The sequence below is a fragment of the Trachemys scripta genome, chromosome 17, assembly GCF_013100865.1.
Source record: "Trachemys scripta elegans isolate TJP31775 chromosome 17, CAS_Tse_1.0, whole genome shotgun sequence".
Lineage (NCBI taxonomy): Eukaryota > Metazoa > Chordata > Testudines > Emydidae > Trachemys > Trachemys scripta.
In genome coordinates this window covers 8,365,079-8,389,051 of record NC_048314.1, presented here as the reverse complement: position 1 = coordinate 8,389,051, position 23,973 = coordinate 8,365,079, and the positions used below count along the sequence as shown (strand labels likewise).

Below are 23,973 nucleotides of genomic sequence, written 5' to 3'. Positions count from 1 at the left end.
GGAGATGTTCCACATGGAGGGTTGGGGGTGGGGTGGGGCAGAGCCAGAATGTTTGGGGCCAGCGGCGGAATTCCTCTAAATTCAGAAGGAGGGCTTTGATTTGATGTCCAGTCTGGGGTCCGCTATGTAGTTGGTAAGTGCATATACATGGGCGCATCCAAAAGTAGACTGGGGCTTAGGTGGGTGTGCGTGGCAGAGAACTTGGGCTCTGGGGTCCTAGGTTAGGGCCTAGCTCTAAGTGGATTTGTAATCCAGTTGCAGTTTCGGGCCCTGCTGTGCTAGGCGCTGTACACTCACTCACTCCACTCACTCTCCTCTCTCTCTCTGCCCCAAAGAGCATCCAGCGTAAATACATAAGAGAAAAGGGTGGGGAAAAATGGGGTGGCAGTGTTCCCACTTTACAGACAGGGAAGTGAAGCACAGAAAGACGAGGGGTATACAAAAAAACAATGATGGAACCAGGAACTGAATCCACATCTCCTGAGTCCCTGTCCCGTGGCTTAAGTAGACCATCTCTCCTTCACTGTTAGTGAAAATTGTGAGCTCTGGGACATTCCATGTGATGGTGGGAACCTAGGACTTAATTGTAATGAGGGTAACTGGCCAGGGTGACCTCCCTGGCAGTGCTATCTGGCTGGCTAAGGTCAGTGAATGGCTTCTTAACATGGTGTGTGTTCAGCTGGGATATCACTTAGCAAACTGCACTGGGATTCGAGAGACTTGGGTTCTAATCCTGACTCAGCTACCAGCCTGCTGGTCGACTGTCCCTGCTCTGTGCCTCGGTTTTTTTATCTGTAGAATGGGGACAGTGATACTGACCTCCTTGATACAGCACTTTAAGATCTATTGAGAAAAAAGTGGTACCTAAGGGCTAGGTGGTCTTGTGTTCTTGTTCATAAAGTCTCCCCATCAGCATATAGTCCCCACACTGGGAAGACGAGGCTGGTGAATTAAGAACTCAAGTTTCTAACTGTTAAACCTTCAATAGAATAATTTATTTTTTTGTCCATGTACAACTCTGGGCTGTGCAGGCCCAAGAGGGCTTGTGCCTGATGTGCAGAGAGCTGAGCAGTTGTCAAAAAATCCCTTTCAACGTTTTCAAAATGACTTTTCTTTTAGAAATTTAGTGAATTTATACTAAAAATGTTGAAATCTTTGTTTGCTCTTGACTGCATCCCTTGCAGCGTTCTGAGCAGTCCCTTGCCACAGGGGAATGGCTGGCCCTTGGGGAGCCTGATTTTTGATCAGCACCATCTATTTACACGTTATCTTTCAGCCTTATGAGAGGCCAGCAGCTTCTCCCATGATCAGGTGCGCGCGCACACACACACACACACACACACGCCCAATTAGCTTTATTAAAACTGGTCCTTCTTTTGGCATGAACTACAACAGGATCCTGTGAGACACACCAGCCCCTGGTGCATCCTGGTTTCCAAAGCAACCGAGCCATGGCACGCGCAAGACGGTTAAACCAACTGACTGACTCCCTTATGCTCCAGCAGCAGGAGGGTGGTCAAGCTCTGCCCACCCCCTGCGCTAGCCAGAGGGCGCTGCCGTGCGGCTTTGCTCTGTTGGGAACACAGAAGGCACAGTGTGAGGGGAGCGTCCCCTTAAGGTCAGAGACCAGCACGAGCACATTGAGAGTTAGTTTCCTCCTGCCCCCAAGCAGCAGGGAGTGGGGAACAGAGCCGTTAGGGGGGCCAGCCAGGAAAATGAACAACCTGTGAGGGAGGGTAAAATAACCCCAGTCTATCCCCTGGCATTCCCATCCCTCCAGCACCCGCTGATGGGCGTAGCCTGTAACACGTCCGCCCGCTCTGTCAGTCCCCAGGCGAGGGTGGCAGTGCCCACGGCCCAAGCCCCCTTGCTCCTCCAGTCAGCAGGGAAAGGCTCCTGGGGTTCCTGAGTGAGAACTGAGGGTGGGTTCAAAGTCATTGGAGATGGCGGCTGTAAGGGTGAGCTGCTTGGTTCGCAGCCCGTGGCCCAGTTTAGCTCCTTGTGGGGCCGTGCCCTGCTTGGCCAGGACGATGAGGGCCTGCCCAGCAGAAAGGGTCCAAAAGCGATCTTGAAAATGGATAATTGTATAGAAGGGGAGCCCACGCTAGGTTGAAAAGGAAGAAACTCAATCCCCCCCAGGGTGGGAGAATGGGGGGCGTCCCCCGTTGCGTGGGGATTATCTCCTGCCAGCTCCAGGCCAAGTCTTGCACAAGAATTTTCTCTAGTAGAGCCTCCTTAGTCCTCCTCCCACTGCAGATGTTGCCCTGGAGTGCAGCAGGCCACCGCTATCTTGCGTTGAACACCGGGTAAGCCAGGTAGAAACCCAGGGCGGAACCCACGATCACCCCCAGGAAGATCCAAGTGTTGTAGGACATCACCACCAGCATCACCAGGTAACCGATCACCACCTGGGCCACGTGGAGCAGGCTCTGGCTGATGTGGGAAAGAAACCACCTTTCCAGAAAAGAAAAGCAGAGTTAACTAGGGCGCGAACAAGTCTTGCTAGTTAGCAACATCCCCCCCAGACTTCCAAGTGTGTCTGACGTGCTCCAGGAGGGGAGTACGGGCCAAAGAGGTGTGAGAGCTTATGGCCAGGAGCCCTGGTAGTGCATTGTGGGTGTAACATTGTGGGGTTAATTGATGGTTGCAGAGTGCGCTGAGGGCACTGTGCTGCCTAAGGGTCTGTCCGTGCTGACTGCAGTTCGTGTAACCTGCCAGCACCCAAGCTACCCACCTAGTGCAGCTGCAGCAGCATGACCTAGCCCCGGCGTGATCACGCAGGGGTCTAGGCAGGCGCGTACGCTCCACACTGAAGTGCCTGCTACTGCAGCGTCACGGTTCCCTCCTGTACCTGCATGATTCCCGCTGGCTCAGGTAGGTCTACGCAGCCCGTCATCGCTGGGCTGAGCCGCTGAGGCGTTCTGATTGTCTAGTAATGAGCTGTATCGTGGTAGCTCCTAGGGGAGCCCCACTCCTGGATCAGGATCCCATTGTGCTAGGGGCTGTACAAACACAGACCCCAAACAGCTTACGGTGTAAGACAAGCGGCGACAGGTGGATCCAGACAGACGGGGAAGCACAAGGAAACAATGGGACAATCTTCAGCAGCATGCTAGGCAGTGATCTCAGCACGCTGCCGAAGCTGTGTGGGCTACAGCACCAAAATGACACCGCTCTGCAGCCCCTCCCGGCCCCCATCATCTACACTAGCTTGCTTCCTCCTCTCCTGCTGGTTTGTATATGAAACTTTGCGCCACATGAAACAGGACATGCAAGGCAGGGCGGCAAGCTCTTCAAAGTCACGTGACTTCCCCTTGCGTTGTTTGTTACCCGCATTTCACGCCTGGTTGGCTTCCTGTTCCTTTGCTAAATCATTGGGCGGCATTACGCTCTGAACGAAACGTTGCCTCTTCTGCATTTTGGTTTCTGCACATATGGGCTAAAACTTGCCTTTGATTTTTTAACCCTTTCCATGCCTGGATCACTTAGGCACACTGAGCTTTTAGCGCCCAGGGTTCTAACTTGGTGGAATTCTCTCCCTTGTCACCTGCTATGGTTACCACCTCATCCCAGTGTGAGCCAAAGATGCTCTTTTTAGTTAGTTGCACTTCATGTTTTAAGTACAGTGCCCTGGGGTCCATGAAAAGCTCTTTCCAGCTGCAGGAAAATAGTGAACCTGGCCTTAACTGAGCATAGAAATTGGATGCTTAACGGACATGGCCTTCTAATGAAGGAGGGTCAGAACAGTAGTCAGTACGTGTATTTTTGGGGTGATCTTTTTATAGGCAACCTCCCATCTTCTTCCTTGAATGGGTTTTCTATGTCAAAGGCCCAAGTTCCATTATCCCACCACTGCCAAAGCAGAAAGTGATCATGTGGGATAGGCCTGTGTGACCATAACAGATCCCGATTCCCTGTGGAGACGCTGAGGGGGGGAAAGCCCTTAGCATTCCCATAATGTCCAGTGATTCGTTCCTGGCCTCAGTGGGGTCAATCCTGCACCTGTGAATGAGACTCCATCTGAGATTAAGCCTTTCATGCTAGTTACCCCCGATCATATGGGAACCACTGACGAGGGCTCCTGAAAAGACAGGGAGGGAAGCCGTTCAGCATATTTCCTCAGACTGTTTGCCAAAGGAGCCCTGCTAGAGAAATGTGGTTGGCCAGAAAATACCAGCGTAATTGGGAAGGTTTAGCTCACGATACAGGCAGTGCCTGGGGGAAGACGAGATCGAGTGGGATTAATTGTTCCGTTTTAACAGCTATAGTTGTGATGCTTTACGGGGTACAGAAAGCCTGCGGCACCTGCCACCATTTGAACCCAGAAAAACCAGTAGGTTCCAGTTAACAAATCTGCAAACAACTTGTATAAAAATTCAGAGCTGGTCAGAACTCAGAATTCCTGTCCCATGGCCAATTCCAAAGGTTTGGGGGGAAAATTGTTCCGAATTGGAACAAAAATTCAAAATTTCCTGGGGATTCCAAAACTTCATTGAAGAAAACTCAAAATGACCATTTGTTCTCACTTGATCGGCTCGACGTGTTTATATTCCGGTTTTATAATTTAAACACGCCAATGCAGCCAAGATGAAAAGAAACGGTTCGATAATTTTCCATTGAATCAGCATTTTCCAATGGAAAACTGTTCCTCTGGAACAATTCCAAACAGTGCTAAGACTGAACTCCTCCGGCTGCAGCCCTGCTGGCTGGGGCAGTGCCGGCTCCCTGGGTCGGGTGTGCTGGTGATCGACAGTCCCTGTCACTCAGCCCTTTCCCGGTGTCGCTGCCCGGCCACCCCGCCACTCCCAGTGGGACAGGGCAGTGGTCCCTCTTGACTTTGAAGATGAGGGAGCAGCTGGGCACCCCTTGAAGCCAATGGGCAAAGCAAGAAAACACCTGTGGCATGGGGGGAGCTGAGACCTGAGTTAGGTGTAGGAGGGAGGGGGCAGCAGCCCGTGGGGGAGAAGGAGCTGAGGCAGTACGGGGCAAACATGAGGGCAGGAGCACTTAGTGGAGGAGGACAGTTGGGCAGAGGCCACTTACTGAGAGGGGTTTGGGAATCCTGGGATCCTCATCTCCCCTGACCTGCATCTCACTGACCAGGAGCAGAGCTCTGGGGAAGGAGGAGGAGCAGTGCCAGCAACTTCACCCCCTTCCTGGCCTTAGGGAGCAGGGCGCAGAGACGCCAGAGATGGGGTGGGAGCTGCAAATCCTGCTGGAGCACTCTAGCTGCTCCCTGTCTGAGGGGCCAGGCTGCCCCAGGCGGTGGGGGGAATGGGGAAAGCAGTCAGTCGGGTGAGGATTGCCTGTAGAGGGCTCTGAACACCCGCAGAGTGTTGAATTGGCAGTGTCTGGAACCTCTCCTTCCTCAGCTTTGTGGCCTCCCCTGACCCGGCCTATCTGGTGGGCACCCTCCTCTCACTGTGTATCACTGTTCATCTTCACCTTGCATCCCCAGCCATAGGCGCCGGCTCTGGGGCTGGAGCACCCACAGGGAAAAATTTAATGGGTGCTCTGCACCCACTGGCAGCCAAGCTCCCCTCCCCCCCCACCTCCTCTTCCTCCTCCTCCCCCTCCCCCCAGTGCGCTGCGTCCCCGCTCCTCCGCCTACCTCCCAGCGCTTCCCACCCGGCTGCCGCCAAACAGCTGTTTGGCAGCATTAGCAGGCTCCAGGAGGGGGGGAGAAACGGGAACGCAGTGTGCTCAGGGGAGGAGGTGGGGAAGAGGCAGGGCCAGGGCAGGAATTTGGGGAAGGGGTTGAAATGAGGGTGGGGAAGGAGTGGGAAGAGGCGGGGCCGGGGGCAGAAGGAGGGTCCAGCACCCACGGGAAAGAGGGGAAGTCGGCACCTATACCCCCTGCGCTCTTCAGATGTGAGCACTTGAGCATGAGAAGGAAGGTTCCCTGCAAGCTACTGCAGGGTCTCTTACACCTTCCGCTGAAGCAGCCGGCACTGGCCACTGTCAGAGACAGGCCGCTGGTCTAGACAGACCCTGGGTCTAGCGTGGCCAATTTTGGTTGGACGTATTCCCGGAGGTTTCATTACATGACATACTCTTTAATGAAAGAAGCAACAGAGGGTCCTGTGGCACCTTTGAGACTAACAGAAGTACTGGGAGCATAAGCTTTCGTGGGTAAGAACCTCACTTCTTCAGATGCAAGTCACTTGCATCTGAAGAAGTGAGGTTCTTACCCACGAAAGCTTATGCTCCCAGTACTTCTGTTAGTCTCAAAGGTGCCACAGGACCCTCTGTTGCTTTTTACAGATTCAGACTAACACGGCTACCCCTCTGATCTTTAATGAAAGAGTAATCTTGAATTCCTGGAGACTCCAGGACAATCCTGGAAGCTTGGCAACCCTATGATGGGACCACACAGCAAACGGTGCTTAAAGCCCTGGGGCCTCCTCTGTGTAGCAGGCGATAGCGAAAGCCTCAGACGGGGACTGGGTTACCTTTTTGAGGTGGTGTTTTGCTGACCCAGGTTGGAGTTGACAGACCCTGTCTCCGGCTGCCCGAGTGACTCCTGACTGAGGGTGGCGGGGATGGCCAGTATCGTCTGGCGAAGGAGTTTGGTTTTGCTGATCTTGATGACTTCGTACAATGCCGCTAGCAGCAGAACCACCAGCACCGAGAGCACCATCCCTGCAAGGCAAACACCATTCAGATTGACCAGCAAGAGAGTCAGGACCATCCCTGCAATGGAAGGACCATTTAACTTGCCACGAAGCAGCGAGTGTTTCCTGGGACTCTGAACAGTAAGTTTTAGAGGGAGTCCCTTCTTCTAAGGAAGTTTCCTGATCAAATACAGTAGCTGATCCTCAGCATCTGCCTTCCCCCCACCCTTATTCCGCTCTTCATCCCCATCCCATCAGGCTGCAAAGCTCCGATCCAGTAGGAAAGGGGCAGTGGTGCTTCTAGTGACATCTGCCTCTACCCACCCCAACGGGTCTCCCCATCTCTTCTGCTCTGCTCATCCCAGATGGGGCCAGAACCTCTTCCGAGTGAAGGACACGGGGTACAAAGTTCTTCTTGAGCCCTCTGGCAGAACTGCCCACTTTCCATTTCATAATGGCACCGCCTCCCCGCACCTTAGCATTGCTGGAGTGGCAGCAGGCCGGTGTGTGATTCACTGATCAGTCCTCATGAGATGGTGCAAATCACTGTATATTCTCTGGGCATCTTCCCCCAAGTCCCATCCCAATCTGTGACCAAACCAATATTCTTCCCCTGCTATGGGAGACTTAGAGGCTGAGTTTAAACACTCTCTTAGTCTTCTGCTAGGTTTCTTTGTAGCTTTTATTGGCATTGTTTTATGCATAAATGTAGTGCTTGTGTACATGGTATAATGGATAAGGCAGGCATGTGATAACTGCTCTACATCCTCATTTGTCTCCTCCCTCGCTGTCCCAGTCGTGGCCCACTCTGGAGCAGAGATGGCCAGCTGTTGTAATTTGTGCCTATCAAATGTGTGCTGTGCGTCAATCCCTACTGAGCAATAGCGTGGACCATCTTTCAGTGGCTTGTGATGTAGTAGCGACAGTTTGGGGCATTCAGTGAATTCCACATGGAGAGATCAGGGCTATTCTGGGGGACAGGAGGGGACCTCCGGAGATCAGGCGTGGGGCTGGGGGCAGGCAGTGGGTTTGTATAGAATGGTGGAGAACACATTCTCTGTTGGAATTTTTCTGTGCATGCAAGTTCCTATTCTCCCAGTCCATGATTTGGTGTCTGTCACTACAGCGAAAACAGTGAGTAAACTGAATAGCCGCCCTTATTCCCTCCTCTACTTATCACCTATTCAGCACAGATTATGGCCTCTGCTAGAGTAAACATGAACGAACTACATAGCTGATAGCCTCAGAGAGCAGCTGATTATGGGTGGTTATGTTTTACAGTACAAATTACTTGAGTCTAATTTCTATCGCTCAGGGGTGGGAATAATCCACAGATTCTGTTCTTACCTGCAGGGGTGTGGACATTCCAGAAGTCAAACAAAAGTACCACCTTGTCAGAGAAGTAGAAATACATCTGGCGGAGAAGCAAAGCAAAGGCAAAAGTTAGGAACTGGACTGGGGTGGAATGTAGAAACAGTAACCCCATCTCTTACCAGCCGGTGCCAGATTTCCAGCTGTAGAGAGAGACCCATGATCGCTAATTACAGCATCTCATAGATGGGGCCTCAGCACCTTTTATAAATGACAGTAAAAACATTTCTTCAAGTGAGTTTAGTGTTGATAAAAGTTGCCAGGTTGAGAGGCCAGAGAGTCTCCGCGTATGGACAGAATGGGAGGAGCACGGCCAATACACAGAGTGGGTAAAGGTAGACAGACATGGCAACTTCCGGCAACATTTTGGGAGATCTGACTGAATTAAGTTTAAATAGCTTTGGAGCCCATTGTATTACAAATGCAAAGTGGACGTGTTATTGTGGGATTGTGCATAACTTCTCTAGGGGGGCGGACGGAGCCAATGTAAACCCTGCTGGGAAGTTTGTTGGGGGGAGGGATAGCTCAGTGGTTTGAGCATTGGCTTGCTAAACCCAGGGTTGTGAGTTCAATCCTTGAGGGGGCCACTTAGGGATCTGGGGCAAAATCAGTACTTGGTCCTGCTAGTGAAGGCAGGGGGCTGGACTTGATGACCTTTCAAGGGCCCTTCCAGTTCTGGGAGATGGGATATCTCCATTATAAGTGTTATGAGCTTCAAAGGACTGCTTTACAGATTGGGCCAGACAAGGAGGCACTGTCAGGTTGAACCAAGCGGATTTCCTAGGAAATATCTGGAGGGAGGGGAATGCAGATGCCCAACTCCAGACCCAAGCTTTTGAGCTGCTGTCGGGCAGATTACCTCTTCCTGGTCTCTGCAGATCAAAGATAAAGAAGGGACTCGCCCGCTAAGTCTACACTACGAGCTAGGGGTGTGGTTCCCCTGCTCGCATACACATGCTCACGCTCTCATCAAGCAAGGAGGAGTATGAATAACAGTGTAACCGCAGTGGGCAGCATGGATAGAGGCAGTGGGGGCACAGCTGAGCCGTGCCGAGTACATACCCACCGGTTTCAGGCAGTGTTGGTGTTCTGAGCAAAAGCTGTCATGAATTTGTGACCACAGAAAACTCGCCTGGTGGAGGCTGAAGGACTATTCACCTGCCAGAGCCCATGCTGGCGCTGGGGGGAAGGGCGGATCGCTGGTAAGCTTATTAGCTGGCGTGTAAGTTCTTTTATCGTTTTAATGTGTTTTCTCTGTAATGCTTTCACCTGAAGAATAACTGTGCTTGCTTGCAAAGGGCAGTGTGGTCACTTATAGCTGTGGGCAAGTACGCTGTTTATAGCCACTGAGGAGAAAGCAAAGCAGGCCTGCTTAGGCAGTCTGACTTGCTGGGGAATTCACAACGAACACAGGGAACTGTGCAGCCTGGTCAGGAGGGAGCGAGACGCAGGTCTCTGACCGAGAGGTGAGGGCTGGGACCTGGGAACCTAAGAGTGGGTGCCCTTATAGACTCATAGACTTTAAGGTCAGAAGGGACCGTTATGATCTTCTAGTCTGACCTCCTGCACAACACAGACCACAGAATCTCACCCACCCACTCCTGTAACAAATCCCTGACCTATGTTTGAACTATTGAAGTCCTCAACTTGTGGTTGGACCACGGAGGGGGAATACAGGTGCATTTTCCCTAGACTGTGACAGAAGGGACCACTGTTAAGGTTCTGTCTAAATATCTTGGGTACTTACATGACCCCCATTATCATGGCATCTGAGCACCTCCCAGTCTTTATCCCTGTGAGGTGCTGTTATCCCCATTTTACAGATGGAGAACAGAGACTAAGTGACATGTCCAAGGTCACCCAGGAAGTCTGTAGGAGAACAGGGAATTGAGTCTAGGGCCACATCTGGGAATATAAATTGTATGGCGGGCCATGAATGCTCACAAAATTGGGGTTGGGGTGCAGACTGAGGACTTTGGGGTGCAGGAGGGTGCTCTGGGCTGGGACCGAGGGGTTTGGAGGGCGGGAGGGGGATCAGGGCTGGGGCAGGGGGTTGGGGTGTAGGGGAAGGTCAGGGTGCAGGCTCTGGGCAGCGCTTACTTCAAGGGGCTCCAGGAAGCAGCGGCATGTCCCTTCTCTGGCTCCTATGCGGAGGCGCAGCCAGGCGGCTCTGCACGCTGCCTGTCTGCAGTTCCTGGCCAATGGGAGCTGCGGGGGTGGCATGCAGAACGGAGCCCCCTGGCTGCCCCTACATGTAAGAACTGGAGTGGGGCCATGCCACTGCTTCTGGGACCTACGTGGAGTGGCCCCCAACCCTGCTCCCCGAGTGGAGCGCCAGAGCAGGGCAAGCCCCAGACCCCACTCCCCAGTGGGAGCTCGAGGGCTGGATTAAAATGGCTGGCGGGCCGAATCCGGCCCATGGGCCATAGTTTGCCCACCCCTTCTTACAAAGATAGTATCGTTATCCCCATTTTACAGATGGGGAAACCGAGGCACTGAGTAGTGACATGACTTGCCCACATGATTTGATTTGTTTCTCTCACTTTTAACGCAGCCTCAGTCAGCATGTAGAGCGTGATCCTGAACGGAGCCCTTGCTCATCAGGACTGCAGCACACTCAGCAGGAGGCCCGTGGTCTGGCCAGACGAAAAGGAGCAACCTTGAGTTTGACCTTGGCGAGGCCGAGCTAATGGCAGGCAGTGAGAAGGGTGCCATGTGTCTCAAGCAGCGGGCCAGCCGTCGCTGATTACAGCCAGTCAGCTCAGCTACTGAGAGTCAAGGCAGTTTCGCTTCTCGGTGGAGCAGAGGGGTTTCAATGCCTGTGCAAAAAGCAACAGAGTCCTGTGGCACCTTCTAGCTTATAGCATCCTTTGCACTGGGAGTTTAGGAGAGATGCTCCAGTGGGGTGCTTTTCTCTGTGGGAAGCCCATGGTGACTTACCAGTAGGGCTAGGGAAAATCCACAACACTAGGAGTTAAGGCAGACCCCTCCAAAAGCAGCATTAGGCTGGTAATGCCGCATTCACCGTGGGAAGGGAGCGGAGCGGAACCAGGGGCTAGGTACCAGTAAGGGTTGGGAAATGGGGGGCTGTTTCTATGTTAATGCATCATTTTGTGAACTTCCTAGCATGAAAACGGGCTTTCCAGGATTATGCACTACAGTGTGTGGATTTCAATAGAACCTGTCCACTCTCTCCCACATGCACATGGTAGTCTGAGGCCTAGACTATGAGAAAAGGTTTTTTTTCCCAATAGAACTGGCTCAATCAAGCTAGTTTAAGTTGATGGAAAAACCCCACTTAGCATTGATGAATGCAGTTTAACCCCCTTGGCTTGAATTTAGCAGGCTGCAGCAGGACTTAACCCTGCTGAAAAAAGCACCTTTCTTCCTAGTCTAGACAGATCCTCAGGTGCAGCAGGTGGTGGACTGACTTCCAACCCAGTATGTGCTGGGAGCTCCTGTGCGAGGACTTGGGAAGGTCCTGAAAAGGGGGACACACTGCAGGCCATTCATATGCCGCCTGAGGCCATTAGCCTATAGCAGGGGTCGGCAACGTTCAGCACGCAGCTCGCCAGGGTAAGCACCCTAGCGGGCCGGGCCAGTTTATTTACCTGCTGACGCGGCAGGTTCATTCAATCGCGGCCCCCACTCGCCGCAGTTCGCCGTCCCGGGCCAATGGGGGCGGCGGGAAGCGGCGCGGGCCGAGGGATGTGCTGGCCACGGCTTCCCACCGCTTACCCTGGCGAGCCGCGTGCCGAACGTTGCCGACCCCTGGCCTATAGTCTTGTGGTTAGAGCACAGCACTGGGAGGCCAAAGACTTGGACTTTTCTCCTAGCTGCCACTTGCCCTCTCTGTGTGACTTTGGGCAAATCACTTCATCCAAGGCAGAAAGTCACTTCCTCTGAACATGGAGCACTTTTCTCCAGCCGCGCACAAGACTTTCCTCCTAAGAAGGGAAGGCTTCAGATAGCACAGGAACCACTCTGGTAAGATCTCTCTCTTCTGCCTACAGATAAATGCATGGCTGCTGTATGTTCCTGCATCTTACTCAGACCTGGTCATCTACGGGCAATGCTACCAATTTCTAAACCAAGGTTCTCTTTCTGGACCCAGCCAGTCTCATCTGAATGCCCAGTTTTACAAAACCATTGCTGCTTCCTGCAGTAAACGGCTTTCATCACGTTGCAATTGCACCATGATTAAGGTTGATGGGCACGTATCTCACATGGTGCACTGAACCTCCTATGTATATGGCGCCATAATTCTTGGATTCTTGTTCCTTTGGCTTTGCTGAAGGAAAAAGAAAAAGTTGTTCAATCAGATGCCCCGAAGACAAGGGACAGATTTTACCTTGACGTACCCAGTCAGTGTTAACCTTAGACCTCCTCCTCCCCCAGGGTTGACCTCCATTGGCTACACCGAGATTATAAAGCACTTGTGCCTGGTTTCCATTAGCATTTTACACCCAGAGATGCATTTTTAGCTCTCTTTTTGCTGTGAAGGCCTAGCCTTTGCCTTGTTAATTACATGCCACATACAACTGCAGCGTTTGCTAATGCCATGAGCAGATGATGCATTTTGTACAATAATCTCCATTATGCATCTGAAGGGACCTGCCTGGGCTAGAAATATTGCCTAATAGCTGTAGTGTTCATCCAGTAAACAGGATCTAATTATATGCTTAGTCTGTACATTGTGAAGTGCATATTATCACCTGTAATTGGCTCATTCTTTTGAATTCTCTTTGGCAGCAGATTTATAATAATAGTGTTTAAATGAGACTAGATTAGGACTTGGCATACTGAACCCATCAATCTCAAACACTTCACTATGGTGGTAGCGTTATTTTCCCCTTTCAAATGGGAAAATGTGAGCGCAGAAATATTCAGAGACTTGCCTAGGGTGTCTCAGCCAGGATTTGAACCCAGATCCCTGGACTTTTAGACCTGTACTCAGTCCACTAATTATATTTACCACCTTCAAATGCACGAATCCTGCTGGTGGAGACTGGGCCATTTGTTTTTGTCTGAAGGGCTATGGCTGGAATCCTACACTGGGGATTGGATGGCATTTTGTCTTCTGGTTGGCCTTTTCCTTTCCATGTGTTGCAAGATGAGAAAGTGGCTATCCCTAACTCAGGAGGAAACGCTACACGTTGTAAGGACAGAGCTCTGCTCCCTGGGCCAAATCTCCCTGGCACATTTCCTATGCAAGGAGGCTGGGGGCTGCTTTACCCCCAGCCCAAGTTAGAGGGATGCCGTAATTGGCAGCCAGGCTACTGAAGACCCCTATGGGCTGCTCCAGCTGTTCCCAGATGCCAGGGTTTAGGAAGACCCCTGCCAAGACTCACCCCCCTCCCCTGATACTCCTGAAACTGGGGCTTTTCTGGGTGTGGTTCAGAGCTGGATCTGTGGACTGGGCTGCCCCCCTGCATTGGATATATTTCTCAGGAGCACCTCTGTCTACTTTATGGTTCCTTCATGGTGGCTGTGGTGTTGTGAAGAAGCCATGGGGCACCCAAGAATTGGGTTTCTCTTGTGTCCTGTCACTGTGAGTCAGCGGCAGGAAGACCGTTCCTTTGCTGAATCCGGCTACTCCTCAGCACCGCTGCTACTCCCACAGAGAGTCAGAACGGGAGGACGGGCTTGGGGTGAAGGGGCAGGATCAGGAGCCATCCTCCATCTCTGACTTCCTGTGTGACCGTGAGCAAGCTAGGGAGCAGGGCCGGCTCCAGGCACCAGCTTCTCAAGCAGGTGCTTGGGGCGGCTGTTCCAGACAGGGGCGGCAGTTCCAGGTATTCGGCGGCAATTCGGCGGACGGTCCCTCACTCCGCCTGGGAGTGAAGGACCTCCCGCCGAATTGCCGCCGCAGATCGCGATCGCGGCTTTTTTTTTTTTTTTTTGGTTTTGGCTGCTTGGGGCGGCCAAAACCCTGGAGCCGGCCCTGCTAGAGAGTCTCTCTGTGAAATGGGGAGGGGACTTCCCTAGTGGGGCCATAATGAGCGTCCAGCAACTTGAGATGATCTGGTATTAAAGGACTTAGTGCCACAACATCGAATCCTTGGATTGTCGCTAAAGAGCTGTCATGTGTTGTTGATTTGTATTGCAGGAGCACGCGAGCCCCAGTCATGGCCTGGGACCCTGTTGTGCGAGGCGCTGTATGGTGAGACCAGGGACGGCTTTAAGCCGATTCGTCTGATTCCCCAGAATGGGGCCCCATGCCTAAGAGGGCCCCACAATGTCCAGGGCTGCCAGCGGAGCGGGGGAAAAAAATAAAATAAAATAAAAGCCACGTCCTGCTTCTCCCCCCTCCCTCCAGTGCTTGTGCCACCATACAGCTGATCAGCACAAGCCTGGGGGGCGGAGAGGAGGAGGAATGCGACGTGCTGGGGAAGAGGTGGGGCCGGGGCGGGGATTTGGGGAGGGATCCAATGGGGCAGGGAGGGGGTGGAGTTGGGGCGGGGCCATGGCAGAGTTTGGGCGGAGGGGGGTGCACGAGACAATTTGCGTCCCGGCGTGGGGCCCCACACCTGCTAAAGCCGGCCCTGGTTGAGACAATGGGGGTGGGTTCCAAACGTACCGTATGTCTGCCCAGGAGTTGGCTAAACCTGCCGGTAGAGTGCAGTGTAAGGGAATGTCTACACTTAAATCACTAGAGCTCTGCCACTGCAGTGCCTGGTATAGACCCTACCTAGGTGACGGGAGGGTTTCTCATGTCCACCTTCCTGAGCGGTGGTAGCGAGGTGGATGGCAGAATTCTTCCACTGATACACCGGGGATTAGGTCTGTATAACTACATCTCCCCAGGGTTTGGATTTTCCAAGCCCCTGGGAGACGCAAGCCTACGATACAAAGATGGGCTACAGATTCTTGCGAAGAGGCAATGCACTCTGCAGTTCTCCCTCCCCAGTCCATTCACACACCGGCATTTTATGTCAGAAGATACGTCTCCACCGAGCCGAGAGGTGTAATTCCCAGCCCGGGTCGACAGAGACATGCTCACTTTCTAGCAGTGTGGCTGTGGTGACATGGGTGACAGCTCAGACTAGTCACCCGAGTACAATCCCGCCTGACCCTCTGGGGACTGACTCGTCCGGCTAGCCTGAGCCACCCCACCGTCCATGCTGTCATAGCCACACTGCTAGTTTTAGGGCTAGCTCAAGCACAAGCAGTGCATGTCTGTGTATCCACACTGGGAATTACACCTGCCAGTTGCAGTGTACGCAGAGAGCACGCTCCGTTTCACACAGGACGAAGTGATCCTGCATGGGCAGCCGGGAGCCAGGTGCCAGCAGATGATCTGTGCAATACAGCAGAACTTCAGAATTACGAATACCTCGGGCATGGAGGGTGTTCGTAACTCGCAACAAAACGCTATGGTTGTTCTTTCAAAAGTTTACAACTGAACATTGACTTAATACAGCTTTGAAACTTTATTATGCAGAAGAAAAATGCTGCTTTTAACTATCTTAATTTAAACCAAACAAGCACAGAAACAGTTTCCTTTTTTTTAAACTTTCCCTTTATTTATTTTTTTAGTAGTTTATGTTTAACACAGCACTGTACAAATTCGTGTTTATTTGGTTTTTTGGGGTCTCTGCTGCTGCCTGATTGTGTACTTCTGGTCCTAAACGAGGAGTGTGGTCAACGGGTCAGTTCGTAACTCTGGTGCGCCTAACGCTGAGGTTCTACTGTACGTCACTACACAGCCCCACAACGGGCTTTGTTGGGTCCTTTCACAGCCAATCCAAGGTCTGGGCTACAGTTAAAACTATGGCACTTGCTGTAGCTATGCAGACCTAACCCCCCAAGTAGACACAGCTAGTTTGACAGAAGAACGCTGTCACAGTTCAGGGTAACTACACCTGTATTCCCACTCCATGGTCCTCCAAGAGCACCCACTCTAGGCTGCCGGCTCCTCAGCCATCACCTCTCTTGGGCTGTAATACCTTGGTCTAATTTTGGTTGTTGGGATTAGTGTGTGGCTGTGATATACAGGAGGTCAGACTAGATGAGCTGGTGGTCCCTTCTGGCCTTGAACTCTGTGACTCTCTCCCTTCTTACTAGGGTTTTTCCAGGCAGCATAGTTCCCTGCGTGCATTGTGTTATTCCCCAGCAAGTGAGACTTCCTACACAGGCCTGTTCTGCTTTCTCCTCAGTGGCTATAAACAGTGTAATTTCCCACAGTTATAAATGACCACACAACCCCTTCTAAGCAAGCACGTTTACTGTCAAGGTGAAAGCATTCCAGAGAAAATAATAAAAGAACCCACATGCACGGCCATAATCTTACCAGAGATGATCCCCCACCCCCGGCTCCAACAAGAGCCCTGGCAGGTAAAGCGTTCTTCAGAAAAGACCCTTGCTTGGGGGTTGTAGTTACAAGTTCATAACAGCTGTTAGCTCAGGACAAGCAACCCCATGAATCTGTGAGGACCTCCCATATGCAGCTCGAGGCTTTGACCTTCAGATGCTGGGAATGGATAATCAACAGACAATGGGATTCTCCTTAGGATGTAGCTTCAAAAGGTTGGGTCTGGAGGTAGGAATTTGCATTCATCTCTTCCCAACTATTTCTGAGGAAACCCACTCAACTTCACAGGTTCCTCAGGATTGGGCACGTTGTTTAAAATAGTTATTGGATGCTCATAACACTTGCCAGGATTCACACTGGCCACATCCTACCCCTCCCTGCCTGAGAAGTTACAGACAAGTTCACAATGGTACATAAACGGGGCACTGGTAATGCAAGGCACTCCAAAGAGACTTACATTTAATTCAATCAGGCTTTTCAAGGATATTGCAGGAATGCTTCCGTTGACCTAGTTACCGTCATTCAGGGAGATAGAGCTCTTACAGCGATGGCAAAGCCCCTTCTGTCATAGGAGTCTGCTTCGACACGGCGGGGTTATGGCACCGTAGCTATGCCTCTATAGCATCCCTAGTGTAGACATGGCCCAGGTGTCACCATGCAAAAAGCTAAATGATGCAATCCTCTTCCAAGAGAGGAAGCTAACCCATTACGTGCATCAGCGCAGGCAGATAACGGTGACGCTAACACAGCCAAAGTGCTCTGACTACCACAAGGAGCATTGACCATGCAGGGCCCCAAAGTGAGCACTGCAGACGTATAAAACCCATGGTCCTTGGCCCAGTGGTCTTACTGTGTAAAATCAGACATGACCCAACAAGCAGTCATTGGGGGTGGCTCCAGCATATAGACCGGGTATTTTTGACGCCCGGCATTATGTAAAGGAAATTGCTTCGTTAGTTGGATTGTGGAAGCCATAGCTACGGGGTTATACAAGGGCTTCTCTACACACACAGATTACAGCCAGGTAGCTTAAGTCACGTAACGGTTTTAGACCGGTGCAAACCCATGCATGGGCATACTTATATCTGTTTAAAACTTGATATATTGGAGTAGCTTGAACCTAGGAATTTACATGTGCAAGCTAAACCATTATAAGCCAGGTTTAGATCTTTTTAAGAGTCTCCATGCACACGTTTGCACGCAGTTAAACCAGTGCAATTCTGGCGTGTCTTCACTGCAGTGTTAACTTGAGGTATCTACACGCAAGTTACTCCTCTCAGGTTGGCCGAGCTCAAATGAGCGGCCACGTTGCAAATTAATACTTGACTGCTGCATCCACACTAGTACTCTACTTCCTCGTGTTCTTTGTGCTGGCAGTCAGCTGAGCCCAGCTTTCCAGGCGATTTGTAGCAGAACTTGTCTGTCCTTTCTGGGCCCATGGTGGGGAATTATGGGGAGGCGTTGGAGGACTGTCCAGAGGCAGTTGAGTGGAGACCACACTACAGAGTGGTCATGTTAGCAGCTGATAAGTTGTGCTGACTTGAGCCTTAGCCAGCCTGTCATGGGGTATAGGCTAACTTGAATTAAAAATTTGTGTGTGTGGACAGGAAGGACTCAAATTAGGGGCAACATTTGAACTGTAAGACAAACCTGTAGTGGGTAGACCAGGCCTATGGTAAAGTTGCACCTGTGCAGCTAAATCAATTTATTTACACCAGTCTAATGCAGACATACTTAAATCGGTTTAGCCTCACTAATGTAAGCAAGGTTTAACCCAATTGAAACGATTTAAAAAGAAGTCACCTTAGTTCCACAGTTCACGTTTTCTACTCTAGACCAGACCGAGGGGTTGCACCCAAGATCCCAAAGCTGAACTGTGACAACAGACTGACTCACCTCTGAACGTTCCAGACAGCAGGGTTTGGTTGCCTGACTTTCCCTCACCTCACACCCACACAAGTGTGTTCCACTCACTGCTATGGAAATCAGTTCTGTTTACAAGCTATCTCCTTAATTGTAACCAAAACCCTGAGCCAAATCACATGGCAAAAAAGGAACTAGAGAGACAGATTTTCCAGTGTTGCAATTCTCTCAGGGGAAATGGACATGTGATATTGGAGGGGGTTTTATGGTCAATGTGTTGTAGCTTTTAAATAATAATACTTTGCATTTACATGGCACCTTTCACCTGAGGATCCCAAAGAACTTTATAATGATTAAGATATTAATATTGCTATTTAAAAACAAAATGTTCATGTGGCTGTCAGGTTGTTAAACAGGATTTGGAGCAAATTGTGTTTAGCTCATTGGTCCTATTTCAAAACAGTGAGGGAGCGTGCCCCGGTGGATAGGGCACTTGACTGGGAGTCAGGAGACCTGGGTCCTAACCTTGCTTTAAACACTGACCACCAGAGTGATCTTGGGCAAGTCATGTCATTGCTCTGTGCCTCGATTTCCCCATCTGTAAAATGGGACTAACTATACTGTCAGTTTTTTTAGAAGCACTGTGCGATGTATGGATGAAAAGTGCTATAGAAGAGCAAGTATAATTGTTAAAACTTATTGTAACACAATGTAATAGGAGGAGAGGTATTGGGCTAGATTAATAACCTGCTACCCCAGACTGCTGCTAAGGACTGCATGAGATTTCAGCTAGATGGAGGGAATCCTAAAGCCCAAAAGCCTCACTAGTTACTGGGGGTGAGTCACTGAGCATGCTGGCCCAGCTCTTCAAAGATATTTAGGTGCCTAACTCCCATTAGACTATGGTATCTCATTTCACAAGAGAGAAGTCTGAGACCAGAACTCTGGATCCAAATCCCTATTGACATCTGGGGAAAGTTCAGACTTGATTTGGGATCTGAATTTATGGGGCTTGCGTTCATTTCTGCTTTTTAAATATCTGTATCTGATCACAATTGTGTATTGGCTCGACTCTTAGGTGATTCTATGAATTAAATTATCTGACAGTCGAATCACTCCTTAAGAAGCTAATACATCTGATGATCCAATTAACCAAAGTTAAATTTTAATTCACTACATTTTTTAGCGATAACGTTGAATTGTAGCATTCAGAACAGCCCTCCAAACAGCAGACATTAAATATACACCTCTACCTCGATATAACGCTGTCCTCGGGAGCCAAAAAATCTTATTGCGTTATAGGTGAAACCGCATTATATTGAACTTGCTTTGATCCACCGGAGTGCGCAGCCCCGCCCCCCCGGAGTGCTGCTTTACCGCGTTATATCCGAATTCGTGTTATAGCGGGCCCCGTTATAACAAGGTAGTGGTAGGGTGACCAGACAGCAAATGTGAAAAATCAGGATGGGGGTGGGGGGTAATAGGAGCCTATATAAGAAAAAGACCCAAAAATCAGGACTGTCCCTATAAAATTGGGACATCTGGTCACCCTAGGTAGCGGTGTACCAGTGAAATATCCAGTGTGTGTATGTATGATAACTGCTTATCTAATTTGCATTCATGTACTAGAATCTTGACTCCTTTTTGTTACCCTGCACCTGTGGGTTAAACAAATAGCTGGTGACTACACAAAGGATTTGAGAGATTGCTGTTTGGAGTATTACTGTGTTTGCTGTTGCACCCTGTGGAGTAACTCACCCCAGGCCTGGTCTGTACGTAGATCGATCTAGCTCTGTCACTCAGGGCTGTGAAAAATGACCTATCCCCCAGTGTAGATGCAGCTAGAGCAACAGAAGAATTCTTTCCTTGACGTAGCTACCCCTGGTCAGGAAGTGGATTAACTACATGGATGGGAAAAAAACGTTTTCCTCATTGTAGGAAGCATCTATGCTATGCTGAAGTAAATAGGATGAAATTCAATAAGGACAAATGCAAAGTACTCCATTTAGGAAGGAGCAATCAGAAGGAGTACTGCGGAAAAGGATCTGGGGGTCATAGTGGACAGAAGCTAAATATGAGTCAACAGTGTAACACTGTTGCAAAAAACGCAAACATCATTCTAGGATGTATTAGCAGGAGTGCTGTAAGCAAGACACGAGAAGTAATTCTTCCACTCTACTCCGCACTGATTAGGCTTCAGCTGGGGTATTGTGTCCAGTTCTGGGCGCCACTTTTCAGGAAAGATGTGGACAAATTGGAGAATGTCCAGAGAAGAGCAACAAAAATGATTAAAGGTCTAGAAAACATGACCTGTGAGGGAAGATTGAAAAAATTGGGTTTGTTTAGTCTGGAAAAGAGAAGACTGAGGGGGGACATGATAATAGTTTTCAAGTTCATAAAAGACTGTTACAAGGAAAAGGGAGAAAAATTCTTCTTCTTAACCTCTGAGGCTAGGACAAGAAGCAATGGGCTGAAATTGCAGCAAGGGCGGTTTAGGTTGGATATTAGGAAAAACTTCCTAACTGTCAGGGTGGTTAAGCACTGGAATAAATTGCCCAGGGAGGTTGCAGAATCTCCATCATTGGGGATTTTTAAGAGCAGGTTGGACAAACACCTGTCAGGGATGGTCTAGATAATACTTAGTCCTGCCAGGAGTGCAGAGGACTGGACTAGACGACCTCTCGAGGTCCCTTCCAGTCCCATGATTCTATAGTGACAGCTGCAGCTGTATTGCCGTAGCACTTGTAGTGTAGACGTCGCCCCATGAGGCCTGATCCAAACCCCACTGGTGTTACCGAGAGTCTTTACACTGACTTCAATGGACTCTGGATCGGGGCAGGAGTCAGGCTGTCATTACAGTGCTCACAAACGTGTAGCAATAATTGAGAAGAAGAAATTCTATAAACTGGAGTGACTCAGAAAGGCAGCATTTTCCTATGGGAAGTAGCAGAAGCCTCATCATAAGACTCATTCCTAAATCGATTAGACTCTCGGTAGACTGCAGGGAACAATCCTGAACCGGTAAGATGACCTTAGCTAAGGTCCTTATCTCCAACTTCAGTGATTCTGTCACTGTTTCCTTACCCTAAAAGGAGATGATTTGCTAAAATGCTGTACACCAGCAGTGCTTTACTGGTATAGGAAAACCAGGGTACTTTCTTGGACACAGATATACTGCACCAGTATAGTAAAATTTTCTACCTATAAGGATAGTTAATCATTGACACAGACTTCCAAGGAAGGTTGGAGGTTACTGGAGATTTTTGAGACCAGGTTAAATAAACAGCTGTCAGGAATGGTCTAGGTAGACCTGGTCCTGTCTGGGTTCAGCAGGCTGGACTAGATGGTCTCTTGAGGTCCTTTCCAGCCCTACATTTCTACGATTCTGTTACACTAAAACTACCCTGCGTGAGCAAAACCATCTACGCCAGTAAGAGCACAGCTGTCGGTATAGTTGCATCTACACTAGGGGCTTTTTCCGGCTTACCTATGTTGGTTAGGGATTACACTTCTTTGCACCCCTGACTGGCATAGCTGCGTTGGCAGAACTCTGTAGGGCAGCCCTGCCCTAAGCCAACCTATGGAAAAAAGCAGCTGTGGTGGGGCAGGGAGGAGGAGGAGAGAGAAATCCACAAATGGTTAATGGAAAAAGTTTTCATGGGAAAAGTAACGTTGAAGAAATCAACGTGATCTTTGGAAAAAAGGCCAAATATCAACATATCTTGAACTAAAAAAAAGTGGACCCTACCCCTTTATCTAGGACACTGATTCTCAAACGGTCAAGGGTTACTTTGGGGTACATTCAACCCTGGTTAAATCTGCCGAGAACCCCTAACTGAAAGGGCAGCGGAAGCACAGTGATGGACAGAAGGAAACTGATGGGGAGAGGATAGACCAGGGGGGAGCTGCAAGCACCAGTGCTAAGGGCTGCGTGCTCAGATAGTCACAGACCCAAGCAGAGATAATAAACTGCACTGATACAAAACGGGGCTGGTGGGGGGTAGAAGTTACCAAGTACTCCACCCTTTGCACTGTCCTAATGTAGTTACTTCTTGTAACCAAGCACTAGAGCTGCTGCAGGGGAAGGGGTAGGAGTGAGAAGATGATTTTGACCTTAAAGTGGCCCTCCACACAATGACAATATGTTCAATTGGGCTGAGATGGGCCATTTTTCCAATCAGAAAACTTAACTGCCAGATGGGGGCGGAGGGGAAACATTTCCTTCCAGTCCTGAAGCAGTTACACTGCCTCGTGCTGTCCCTAATAAAGTTACTGTGTCAACATCACGCTCCCCTGCCCCCGAATAAACGAGCAGAGCCTTCTCTGGGCAAAACATAACCCTTTCCACTGTCGATCACTTACAATCGGATTGTTAATTCAATCCCACCAATGTATCGTTTGTATTGGAAGGCAAGCCCGGCTTGTATGTATCATCTGACTCCAACCTGTAGTTCACAGTCCCGGCAGATTTCTAATCCCATCAGCCAGCAAATCTGAAATGTACTTACTTGCATCATCTTGGCTTCTTTATTTCTCCTGTGCAGTGCAACACAGCCAGAAAGAAAGGGAATGTGTAAAGTGACCCCGAAGTGTGATAGCTGCTCCTCCTCTGGAAACTCAATACTTTGCGGTGGGGTGTATGTTTCAATATAGGTCACTTGCAAGCTAGATACAAATCACAGGGCTTGCACAGAATTGTGGGAGTTGTAGTGCATCATACGGGGGAAGGACTCATGGGAGATTTTTGTCGGGGGGGGGGGAATCCTTTTCTCAGCCCCTTCTGCGTTATAGCAGCAGTTTAAAATTATTTTAATGACAGATCTAATTAAGCTGACTAGACTTGGTTTAAATCCCCCTTGGAGCTGTTGCAATTTACTGACATCTGTTTTTTTTCTTTTTGAAGGGGGAAATGAATACCTCGCTGTTATCCTGTTCATCTATTGATCGCACAGCACTTTACAAAAGAACTCCCTAGTCCCATCCCCATTTTACAGATGACAAAACTGACAAGTCAGAGGAGGGCAGGGTAACCCGGCTGGCGTTAGCATCTGGGACTGTGGGATTTTAGGGGCTGGCGTTCTCTCTTTGAGAACCCTCCCCACCCCCCAAAATAGCCTTTGGCCTGATCTCCTGTGGCTGAAGATGGCACTGCAAAGAGAAGGAGCAGTTGTGCATTGTGGTTTAGAGACCTCCTTCCTAGACCTTGAAGTGATGCAATCACAGTGGACAGAGGCAACGCAGGAAATGGAGGTGCCTGTAAGAACATGCCAGGGGTGGTCAAAAATGACTGATAGGATCTTCAGAAGTTCGAGAGCAGCACGCGCCTGTCGGGGCTTGGGCCTTCAGCTCCTGGGGGCGTGCTGGCTGGGTCTGGGGGTTTCAGCCCTGTGGGGAGGGGCTTTGGGCAGGGGGGCTTAGGGCTTGTAGGGACGCCCCGTCGGGCTAGAGTCCCAGCAGGGCTGAAGCCCAGAGCCCTGGCTGGTGTCTCGGGGGGGGGGGGGGGGGGGCTGAAGCCCCGGGCCCCCATCTAGGGTGACCAGATGTCCCGATTTTATAGGGACAGTCCCGATTTTTGGGTCTTTTTCTTATATAGGCTCCTATTACCCCCCACCCCCTGTCCTGATTTTTCACACTTGCTGTCTGGTCACCCTGCTCCCTGCTGGGCAGAAGCCCCTCGCCCGCCCCCAGTCTAGCAGGCAGAGAATGGGGGAAGAGGGGGGGGCTCCGCATGCAGCTCCCGAGCCTGTTTGCCCCCCCGGTAATCTGCATACAGTCAGTCTGCTAACAGGTCATCTGCATACAGTCCGGGCT

General features: G+C 50.3%; 1 protein-coding gene across 1 annotated transcript; it reads right to left on the bottom strand.

Annotated features, from left to right (window-relative positions):
• Positions 1 to 327: 327 nt before the first annotated feature.
• On the bottom strand, positions 328 to 22,832 carry SLC31A2 (solute carrier family 31 member 2). Its single transcript, XM_034793739.1, has 4 exons — positions 22,671 to 22,832; positions 7,962 to 8,028; positions 6,453 to 6,642; positions 328 to 2,454 (listed from the first exon to the last, which is right to left on the bottom strand). The coding sequence occupies exons 1-4, from the start codon at positions 22,677 to 22,679 to the stop codon at positions 2,286 to 2,288; spliced, it is 435 nt and encodes a 144-aa protein (XP_034649630.1). The 5' UTR covers positions 22,680 to 22,832; the 3' UTR covers positions 328 to 2,285.
• Between the last annotated feature and the right edge of the window lie 1,141 nt (positions 22,833 to 23,973).

Coding starts and splice junctions, on each gene's coding strand:
- SLC31A2 (XM_034793739.1), bottom strand. Junction 6,643..7,961: donor GAATGTCCACACCCCTGCAG/GTAAGAACAGAA, acceptor TTTGCCTTGCAG/GGATGGTGCTCTCGGTGCTG. Junction 2,455..6,452: donor CAAAACACCACCTCAAAAAG/GTAACCCAGTCC, acceptor TTTTCTGGAAAG/GTGGTTTCTTTCCCACATCA.